At 43.2% G+C, this 11,526-nt stretch overlaps 1 protein-coding gene across 4 annotated transcripts in view; it reads right to left on the bottom strand.

Moving 5' to 3' along the window:
• Positions 1 to 1,299: 1,299 nt before the first annotated feature.
• DOLPP1 (dolichyldiphosphatase 1) overlaps positions 1,300 to 11,526 on the bottom strand; it is a 42,369-nt gene continuing 32,142 nt past the window's right edge. For all 4 annotated transcript variants that reach the window (XM_025187368.2, XM_006128328.4, XM_006128329.4 and 1 more), the window contains 3 exons: positions 10,110 to 10,238; positions 8,522 to 8,611; positions 1,300 to 7,422 (listed from right to left, as the gene is read on the bottom strand). In XM_025187368.2, the coding sequence (XP_025043153.2) occupies positions 7,386 to 7,422; positions 8,522 to 8,611; positions 10,110 to 10,238 (256 nt within the window). In that variant the 3' untranslated portion in view covers positions 1,300 to 7,385. The remainder of the gene's footprint in view (positions 7,423 to 8,521; positions 8,612 to 10,109; positions 10,239 to 11,526) is intronic.

Here is an 11,526-nt window from a genome sequence, read left to right as displayed (position 1 = left end):
TAATGGGATAACTGTAGTCCAGCAAGCCCAAACGGAGGGGTGCTGAACCACTGTACAAGGGATAGTAGGAGTTTGTCGTCTGCCATATTTCAAAGCCACCATAGCAGTAGGGTCATTGCTACTCTTTTAGAGTTGGGCCTCAAAAGCATTCACAGTCAAGGTGCCTTGGTGGAGGGGTGTGACCAATTTGCGCTGCATCTATTCATCTGGCTACTACTGAAAACCTGTTATGCACACTTAATCACCCCATCTCACTTTAATTGACGCAAACCTGCTCTCTCACATCCCCAATTAAATCTTGAGGGGAAGTTTTACTCAAACTCACCTGCACAGCTAATGATTGTACAATCTTCATTCACAAGCTTCATTAAATGTTAAGTTAAATGAAATGGTTAGAAAGCAATGGATGCACATAACACAAAGCTCTTAAGTACAAACACCTGCTTTAGCTCTCATTCTTCCATAGTGAACAAGACTGAAAGCTACAAGAGGCCATCCAAAAATCTTAATCTGTATTAATATTTATTTTATGTAAGGAATACTTACATAACCATTTAAGAGACTGCACCCTTCCAGGATGAATTGGAATGGGCAAAATCTTGCTGGGATTTAAAACACACTAATTTTATGGAAGCTTTTATTCTAGAAGTGTTTCTTTCAGCCAGAGCCAAAGTAAACTTCTTTTCCCTTCCTGTCTGTAATGAGTCAACATAGTGCCTGCTGATAACCAATGTTACCCTGCTGCAGATGTGATATGGGGCCAAAGACCCAAGTGCTTTCAAGCATGGTATTGGCTACATAGTGGCATGTCTTATTACAAGGCTAATTTCAGAAACTAAGAATTCCCCCCTCCCTTCGATAAAACAAAAGCCTTTGAATGATTACAAGTGCCTATTGAAAAGGATGAGGTGGATGTGCACTCTATTAATGGAAAATATAGGGGATGGGTCTGATTTTAATCTTAAGCCAGATACAAAACTGGAGATCCCATTGGCTTCAGTGGCATTTCTCTAGCTGTGGAGCTGAGGTTTTTGTGTGTCATCCATAGGGAAACATACAAAAGATTCTTATCCAGCTGTGCATTCTCTCTTTAGGACTGTGGTGTCCAACCTGCTAACCACTTGTGGCTATTTGGCTGGCTGAGCGTGGCCATTTTGCCAGTATAATACTATAGTAGCTACTGCTTCAGAACTGGCTGGACACTGGGGCATTAAGATGTAGGGGGCAGAAATCAGAATTAATAGGGAGGCTGCTTTATTATAACTGTTTACAGGGCTCTCTCTTTGAAAAGTGTTTCCCCCCCCCCCCCCCCCCCAAGCTGTGGTGCCATCCCTCGGCCTCATCACTTCTTGCTTTGTTTTTCAGTGACCCGTTATTTTTTGAGTAGTGAGCTTGTTTTTTACCCTTTATTAGCTGGCCACTTGTGCAAGAAGTATCCATGGTCTTAAAAGCTATGTAAAAGCTCTGAAGAAACTACTGGTTAACTGACTAATTAGGGAAATATGTAGATTTGTAATGTACAGCTAAACTGTTGGATTGGACATGTGGTTGATGGCGTAGTCAATGACTGTACATGCTCAGCCAGTTAAATGTATTGAGTGGGGATTTTTATATATTAAAAAATGTAATCAGCATCCTGTAAGGATTTGTGGTGTTCTTCCAACATAAATAAAAGTATAAATGTTACCAACAGGGTTGATTCTATGCAGCAACTACTATAGGTTAAAGTTTGACAGTTGTCTTTACATGATTCACCATGGGTCACAGAACAACAGATTACATAAGAATGTATCTATTGTTTTAAGTAGCTCCATACCAGACCCCCATAAGGGAGCAGAGCAAGAGATCAAATACTTGGAAATTAAGGAAGTAGTTCTGTAAGGGCCAGTCATCTGCATTCTTTGAAGACCAAGATGTCCTGTGGCACCTTATAAACTAACAGATTTATTAGAGCATAAGCTTTCATGGGCAAAGACCCACTACATCAGATGCATGTAGTGGAAATTCCACAGGCAGGTATAAATATACAAGCACATGAACAGAAAGGAGTACCAATCAAGAGAAAGGCCAGAGATGAGTAGAAATTAACTGAATTGACCTACTTATCTCTGGCCTTTCTCTTGATTGGTACTCCTTTCTGTTCACGTGCTTGTATAACTTATACCTGCCTCAGGAATGTCCATTACATGCATCTGATGAAGTGGGTCTTTGCCCACGAAAGCTTATGCTCCAACAAATGTTAGTCTAAGGTGCCACAGCTTCTCGTTGTTTATGCAGATTCAGACTAACATGGCTACCCCTCTGATACTTATCTGCCTTCTTTGTTCCTTTTCAATCCAACAGGAACAGGCGGCTACCTATCTTTCAAAGACTAGTTGTCAACTTCTTGCTTAAGTTCTCCTCTCCCCTCCCAGGCTGCTGGATTTGGCCAAGAATATACAACAGGGGCCTCTGCAGGTATTTATAGCTATGCTAAACAAGGTGCTGCTTTCTGGGACAGGGATAGGAAAAGAAAGAAGCAGAGCAAAGCGCAGTCTACACTTAAAATTTACATCAACAGCTGAGCACTGTAGCTATGATTACTTAACCCCCTGGCTGTAGATGCAGCCAGATCAATGGAAGAATGTGTCAATCAGTGAGGTGGCAGTCCCACAGCAATAGAAAAAGCTAGGAATGCCAAGCAATTTAGAAAGTTAATCATGCAATTAATCACACTTAAATATTGGTATACCACTTATTTAAATATTTTTGGATGTTTTCTACATCAAATATTGGTTTCAATTACAACAAAGTATGTACAGTACTCACTTTTGTTACAAATATTTGCATTGTAAAAACAAAAGAAATAAGGATCCCTAGCAGTGCGGATATCCCAAGCAGAACCTGTCATCAGCATGTCCTCAAACAACTGGGCAAAGCGTGAAGAGGCATATGAGTTTTTAGAGCATCTGGCACATACATATCTTGCAACATCAGCTGCAACAGTGCCATGCAAATGCCTATTTTCACTTGCAGGTGACACTGTAAACAAGAAATAAGAAGCACTATCTCCCATAAAAGTAAAGAGATTTGTTTGTCTTCGCAATTAGCTGAATAAGAAGTAGGACTGAGAACCTGTAGGATCTAAAATTTGACACTTTTGTTTGAGTGCAGTTATGTAACAATCTACATTGTAAGTTGTACTTTCACAATGAAGAGATTGCACTATAGTTCTTGTAGGAAGTGAATTGAAAAAATCTTTTGTTCATCTTTTTACTGTGGAAATATTTGCAATAAAGTGAGCACTATACACTTAGTATTCCATGTTGTAATTTAAATTGAAATTTAGTAATTTTTTTTACATTTTCATATATCAATTAAGTTTTCTATTGTTTAACAGTGCCATTAAAACTTAGTGATTAATTTGAAACATGCATTTAATTGTGGGACTTAACTGCAATTAATCCACATCTCTAGAAAAAAACCCTTTCCCAGTTGTAGCCTGCAGCTATGCTAGCATTATAGCGGCTTAGTTATGGTGCCACAGATCTGCTGCTGAAGCAGCCATAGCACAGAAGTGGCCGGAGAGAGCAGCTGGCAGCAACTGTGCTGGAAAACCACAGGGTAGCTATTGCAAGAGCTGTCTCCCCAACCACAGGTTGCAGAGCACTGGCTTGATGGTGCTGTGAAGTTGTAGGTTTTAATGCACCGTGTAACTGATACCAGGGCTGGGCAAGATGCAGCCTGGGGGCTAGATCTGGCCCACTTAACACTTTGATCCAGCCTACATACTGCATTAGGTTGCTTTCTATATATATCCTGCTGCCTGTGCCACCGAATTTCCAGGCAGTGGTTCAGGCAGCAGGATCCTATTTAAATGCATCATGGCTCCCGGTTGTAGTGCTACCCCAGCAGTGGCTGGAGCTGCGAGCCCTTTAAATAGCCATGGCAATTCTGGGCAGCTGCCAGGCAATGCGCTAGTGGTGGGGCCAGGAGCCCTTTGCCATGTTTTTAATTCAAAGCCTCCTGCCCCAAACACCTCTGGCAGGAGCCTAGTCCCCAACCCCACCCCTTCTGCCCCAGGCCACACCCCTTCTAGGGATCATAGCCACTTACCAAAATTCATTAAGTGGCCCCTCTGCAAAAATCATTGCCCACCCTTGCTGTATACAAACACTGCCATAGCCTCATCACATTTACTGTATCTTCTAAGGTGTCTTTTCCGCCTCCCCTCTCTCACCTACCCCTTTGGCCTATTTTAATGAAATGGTTATGGGCCTGAACGAATGCCCAATGAAGTAACAGCCCACAGCTCAAAAATGGAGGGAGGTGAGACCAGCCAAAGTGCTTTTATGAGGAATAAAAGCACTATTGTTTGAGCAAGTGAAACAAATCTCAGTGGAGAGTTCATATTAGATCACTCCGGTGAGTGCTAAATTAGAGAAGTTTATGGTAATCAAGTGCAAATTCCCTAATCCTTAGTTTAAAAATTTAAGAACTGCTGTTACCAAGAAAAATACTCTGTTTAGAACAAGAAAGAATGAAAACCTTTTAAAACTTACTCAGAACATTAAAATAAAAGGACTATCTCCTCCTGTGCCAAATTCTGAGATCAGGATAGAATTAAGTTTCCACAGCAACCAATTCATAAGACACACACAGGAGGATCATGGCAAGAAAAGCAGATGAAAAATTTAAAATGCTGTTTTTAAATTAAAGTATTAGAAAAACAGAGTTGATCAGATATGAGCAAAATCACATCTTCTGTCAGAACATACCAATGAGTTTTCTATGGAGCCTCAGTAGCTTTTTAATGGAAGCTAGTAAAGCATGCAGTAAGACACAGTGAATATATTTATCCATCTAGGCCTTTGTAGAGGTGACAGTATCAGACAGATGCTAATGTCCTCCTCTCTCACCCAGCTTGGTAGCTGTACTTGCCCTGCAAGTTATAAACCTCAAGCCAACGGTACCATGAGTCTCTCTACACAGCTGCTGAACTTTATTTGAACATCCTTGCTTGCAGCCTACAAAATGCAAGGGAAGAGTCCTTGCACAGCCATGAAGTATGTTCAGGATGATTGCTGACTTACTGTTAGGATTACCAGGTGGCTTTAAAAAAATACTGGACATCTGGAAGGGGAAGCAGGGGAGTAGGGGGGAAAAGAAGGGGAGGAGAGACCCCAGCAGGAAGCAGAGCTGGCTGGGGAGAGCGGGACCAGCTGGCTGGTGGGAAGCAAGGCTGGCCAAGAGAGGGTCCGGGGAAGTAGTGCTGGATGGGGGGAGGGATAGGGGGAGAGAACTGGCCGGTGGGGAGCGGGACTCACCTGGCCGCATGCAGATCCCGGGGTGCTGCCCGTCCCATGCACAGTCCTGGTGAAGCATGAGTGAGTCCGGCCCCAGGGATTCTCTCCCTCCTGCCCCCTCCTCCCATAGTTGCCTACTGCCTGGCTGGTAGACACGCTTATGCAGCATGGGATGGAGGAGGGAAAGAGGGAAAGGGAGACCGGCAAGAAGCAGAGCTGGCTGGGGGGAGCGGAGCTGGCCAGGCCCCGGGGGGGGGGGGGGGGGGGGGGGGGGGGGGGGGGGGGGGAGAAAAGAGGAGTTTTTCTACCAATTTAAAAACCGCATTTTAAATTTTTCATCTGCTCCTCTTGCCATGATCCTCCTGTGTGTCTCTTATGAATTGGTTGCTGTCCAAACTTAATTCTATCCTGATCTCAGAATTTGGCACAGGAGGAGATAAAACTTACCTAAAATTAGAAAATACCGGACACTTTATATGTCCGGTATTTTCTCAATTTGTTTCCCAAACAGAACCCTCAAATACCTGACTGTCCAGTTCAAACCGGACACCTAGCAACCCTACTTACTGTTTGCATAGTCTCAAAACATTTACCAGTGTAGTGCAGAGGATCTAAGTACTGACAGGGTCAAAGAGGCTGTCAGAATACCATCACAGGGGAATGTACCCAAGCATCTAGCAGAACTTACTGTCCAGAACTCCAGACTAAAAAAGTTCATCACTTAAAGAACCACCCACACACCAGCACAGAATGAAAAAGGAAGGAGAAATCAAAGTCCTTACAGAGTGAGGGCAAGATCCTTTAGTAGTTATGCATTTTAGGTGGCTGGCTGGCACAGACTTTTGCCATCAGCATGACCCACAAAAATATTTGCCAGGACTAACTTACAGCCTCATTTCAGCAGTAACCTGTATTGGAATCTAACTGGGATCTCTCAAAGTAATTCATGCTGTGCTCAAGCCAGGCTACTGCACTCAACTTTTTATTTTTGTGAAAAGTTTACTGGTGGCTTAAAGGGAAGATTCATTATCAGAAAGAGGGTTTAGGGCAGAGACTGATCATACAAACTTAAAATATCAGTAAGAGCTTTTTTAATGATTACCTCAAAGTCATTAAAAAGCATGAAGTTGTGTCTTATCTAGCAGTTATTTAAACTTGATAGTGATGTCCCTAAATCAATAACAAAGTCTGGCTTAAGTTCAGCAACAGAAGCTGCAGAGGTCACAGGACCTCTCAGGTCAAACGTACAAAAGTAAGAGGAAGTGAAGGGATTTTTGTAACGTGTATTTCAAGTTATTGATACCTAAAAAGAAGAGGGCCTGTGGAAGGCAGCCTGGCTAATTACAAAACAGGAGCAGCAGTAAAAAAATTTTAAAAAAGTATATTTAGGGCTTCCTCTGCATTTTAACACCCCTCCACACACCTCCCTATGAGATCTATGCAGGCTTGTGCACAGGAATGCCAGTAGTGTTTAAAAGCAAATCTTGAGTAGTTTCTTTATGTCCTCACCAAGCACAGTGAGAATTGATTATGATCTCCCAACTGTTGCAGGAAGCAAAGAAATATCTCTTCCCCTCCTGCCTAAGCCATCCGCCATCTCTCCTTCCTACCTCCCGCATTAAAAACCCAAAATTAGGTTGTCATCTTCATCCAAACACACAAACAATGCATCACCCACCCCAAAAATAATAGTTCAATTTAAAAAAATAAATAAATAGTGTGTATATTTCATGCTGCAAAAAAAAAAAAAAAAAAAAAAAGTCACAGGAAAAAAAAATGCTCTTTTTTTGGTTCTCCCTCCCTCACACAAGACATCTGGTATTTTCTTCCCCCTCCCACAACTCAGACATGATGGTACATTCCAACTGGCAATGTGCATTTGTGTTTTAAATGAGGTTCTGTTCCTGCACCATTCCACATGCATCAGAGAGCATCCAGCTAGCTGCAAAAGCCAGAGCAAAGGCCTCCAGGCTTTGGGTATGGTCCCTGCCTGTTCCTTTGGTCCATCTGTGAAAAGACTCCTTGCTGCTCCCAGGTCTGTACAGGTCTCTACTTTTGTCCTTTTCCAATAAGTCCTGCATTCTGTTCCCATTTCTTGAATCACTGGAGCTTTGTACCTAGCTTGCGCTGTCTGTTTCTGCAATGAGAAAATTGAGATGGCAGAGTGAGGTAGAGCCCTGTCACCAGGCATCATAGCACATTCAATGGATAGAGTGGGGAGGAATATGCTGGATAGACACGACCACCACATCCTGCTTTTTACAGGCTCTGGAATAACCAGAGGGTCCATAGGTCACAACTGAAGTGCAGTAGCAAGAGGAGTACCAAGAGACACGCTTACATACTCTAGCCCACAACCATGACTCCCTTTTTATGGAATACCAGATTCACCTCAAATCACAAAACAGAGACTTCCCACTCCAGATGGTTCTGCTTAATATGATACACTTTCCCAGGGCCACCCCTCAGCATACTCAAAATACGCAACTAAGGCACTACATTTTCAGGCATCTGTGCTTGTTTGCCTGCAGCTGCCGCCGAGTCTTTCCCTGTCCCCCTCCCCATACTTGCTTGCAGCCAGCAAATGAGGGCTCTCTCCTGCCAGACAGAGGCAGAGAGGAGCCCACAGCCTCTTCAGCTCCAGTCTGACCCTAAAGAAGCCCTCAAGTTCTAGGAAGCTGTGGGGGAAAAGAGTGATGGTGTCTGAGGCAGGAGTTAAGCCCCAGCCCCTCCCAGGACCCACGTGGGGAGTGAAGAGAAGCACCAAGAATCCAGGTCCCTGGCTGGAGCCACACAAGGTGGGGGTAGAGGGAAGCACTAGACCCTGGAAGCAGCTGTGGGGGTGGCCCTCAGTTGTGTAGTGCTCCATAATTTGTAAGAACAGCTCTGTACTTTACTGCATTCAGAGGGAACCTGTACAACACAGGTTGCTACATTTGATTTCTCTCCTGTCGCAGCAGTCCCCTATGCCTTTGTATTTGGAGTCATTTGTACTTGTTTGTCCCTTTTTCTCATTCATAGTGATTATATTTTAAATAAAACAATACCTCTGTTATATTTTAAATAGACACTTTAATATATTCAACCCACAATTTGGTCTCTTTTCACATTAACTCCCTACCCACTTATATATGAATACAACAACTGATATGGGTAAATAAACTATTACCCTATTGGAGCATGTAACTATTTAGATACAGTTCCCTGTGTGCAAAACCATCTTTCAGCCTGCTTACCTTGCCTCTGCTCTGGTGACTGTGTATTCAAACCACAAGATGTTGGGAATGAGACTGGTATCTCTGATTAAAAAGAACTCTGAAGCTGGCCTAAAAGTAATAAGGTTTGGGGGACAGAGAGGGAGAGAGAATTAGAAGAGGTTCTTTTCTAATTCTAATAAGCCCTGCAGGAAACAGGGTGAAATTCACCACTGCTACCTGCAAGGCAAATCTGGACAGGTTTGTCTGAATTGCTACTTTCTAAATACACACAAACACCTGTCAGCAATGAGCAACCAGATGAGTGCCCCTCCTTCACCTCAGTGGGCTACGGCAGTCCATGGTCCACTGGGGTTCCACCTGCAGTCCCACCCATCCACCTCCTCTCCCACACATACCTCTCCATGCACTGGAGCAATGAAGCCCCACACTTATCTGCTCCTCTCCCTCCCAGCACTTTTGGAATGAACCCCACTCCTTCCCCTCTCTCCTAGAGCTGGTACACCATGAACAGCTGATTCCCAGCATTTCAAGCTCTGGGAAAGGGGGGGGGGGAGGGAAGCAAGGGCAGAGTGTGAATCAGGCAATCCATGCTCCTCTGAAAGCACTAGGAGGAAGGGGGAAAGTATAGGAAGTGTGGAACTCCGGTGCCCCAGTGTGCAAGAGGTGGTGGCGGCAGGAGGGAGGGAGCAAGTGGGGTCTGTAGGGCGCATGCCCACCACTAGTCTAGATAATACTTAGTACTGCCATGAGTGCAGAGACTGGACTAGATGACCTCTCGAGGTTCACTCCAGTCCTGTAATTCTATTTACCATGAAAAGTGCCATTTTTCCTCCCTTGTTAGGAAGGTTTCTAGCTCAGTTAAATTTAAACATGTTGCCATTTCACTTGATTTTCAGTTTTTTGTTTGGTGTGGGTAGGAGGAGATTTGACCCATTTGAACAACCATTTCCATTACAGTGAGTCTGGGGGAACCAGACAGCACCTAAGAACTGCTACTTTCAGACCTTCCTATCTCAAAACACTTAGCTCTCTTCTTAACTTTGAGAAACTTGGAAGAAAGGTGCTAAAACAATTAAGCCTCAATTCCTTCTTCCCCAAGGAAGTAGAGAAGAATTATTCTGATTTTGGAAAAGGTGAAATGGTGGCACAAGTTAAATGATTTGCTCGTGGTCACACAGGGAGTCAGTAAGAAGAGCAGAGAACAGAATCCAGGAATCCCTATTCCCAGTCCCCTGCTCAAACCTTTAGACTGTTGAGAACCTATGAACAGTATGAAACCTTTTACATAGGGATATGCATTCCTATAGAACCTCATGACTATCATTTGGTTTTACAGACTGAATTATCTCATGATTGCTTTTCTTACAGCATATATGGTAAGATTAGGATTAGGACATTCACACTATCTCTGGATTAGGACATTACTTTCTTGCAAGGATGTCATACTGCTCCAGCAGGTTTAGCACATTTCAAGAGGTAAATACTGTTGTGACCCCTTTTGTGGTGCAGAGTAAACTTGAGGCACACAATGCTGGACAAACATCTGGTTCTGCAGGATAGTGAAGCCTTGGGGAATTAATACACAGAACAACATAAAAGGGTTTACCATGCAGCTATCCTTGGGAACAAAGGAGTTAATATCTCCTGTGTGAAGGCAAACCAGGCAACCGCCATGACGCTTCCTGCAACACCTCCATATAAGACCTGGCTCCAGGTGTGGTAGAGCAGATAGACCCTTCAGTGGAAACAAAAAAGGAAAAGTTACCAGAGACAGGATTTAAAACAAAATGAGGGCATCACACAGTTGTTTACAGTGTTTTACAGGGCTCAGTACAACTCAGAGCAAGGTTATCTTCCAGGTGTGAAAAAGCCAAGTGACACCTATTAAAAAAAACACTGACTCATAAAAATGTGGGCCTGGAAGGGACCTTGAGAGATTACATGCAGAGGCACATGCATACATGTAGACTATCTCTGTAAGGTATTTATTTAAGCTGCTCTTAGAAACCTCTAATGATAGCAATTCCAAAACCTCCTATTGTAACCTATTTCTTGGCTTAACTATCCCTATAAATAGAAAATTTTTCCTAATATCTAATCTAAAATCTCCCCTGCTACAGATTAAACTGATTACTTCTTGTCCTATCTTCAGCACACATGAAGAACTGATCACTGTCCCCTATGTAGCAGCTATTACCATATTTGAAAATATCAAACATTCTCTGGTGCCTCAGTCTTTTTTCCAAGACTAAATATGCCTTAACCTGATTTCTGAGGAAATGTTATTCTAAACCTTTTCTCATTTTTGCACATTCCTCTGGATTTTTTCTAGTTTGCCCATTTTCATTTGTGATCCACAGATGCTTTTCTGCAGTGCTACTGCCTAGACAGTTAATCCCAATTTTGTATCTCTGCATTGGATTTTTTTCCTTCCGAAGAGTATACTTTGCACTTGTCTTTATTGTGGATTTCAGATCAATTCTCCAATTTGTCAAGGTCATTTTGAGTTTTAATCCTGTTCACTAGAATGCCTACAACCCCCTCCAGCTTGGTGTCATCTGCTAATTTTATAACCAAACTTTCCACTCACCATCCAAGTCAATAACAATATTGACTAGCACCAAGACCCTGGACTGTATGCTGGGGGGGGGGGGGAAAGGGAGGGAAATCCATTAGATACGTTCTCCCAGTTTGACAGCAAGCCATTGATAACTCCTCTGAATATGGTTTTCCAACTAGTTGTGCATACCTAATAGTTTTTACCTAGGGTACGTCTAGACTACCGCGTTTTGTCGACGGAAGTTTTGTCGACAGATACTGTCGACAAAACTTCCGTCGACAATTTGCGTCCAGACACATGGAGTTCTGTCGACAAAGCAAGCCGCTTTGTCGACAGAACTCCGTAGTCTGGACGCAGTGTTACAGGCAATAACACCTTCTGTCGACAGAGTTCTGTCGACAGAAAGTGTTATGCCTCGTAAAATGAGGTATACCAGCGTCGACAAAACCGCGGAGTTCTGTCG

Source organism: Pelodiscus sinensis, chromosome 22, assembly GCF_049634645.1.
Source record: "Pelodiscus sinensis isolate JC-2024 chromosome 22, ASM4963464v1, whole genome shotgun sequence".
Taxonomy (NCBI): Eukaryota; Metazoa; Chordata; order Testudines; family Trionychidae; genus Pelodiscus; species Pelodiscus sinensis.
This window is presented reverse-complemented; position numbering and strand designations above follow the sequence as displayed.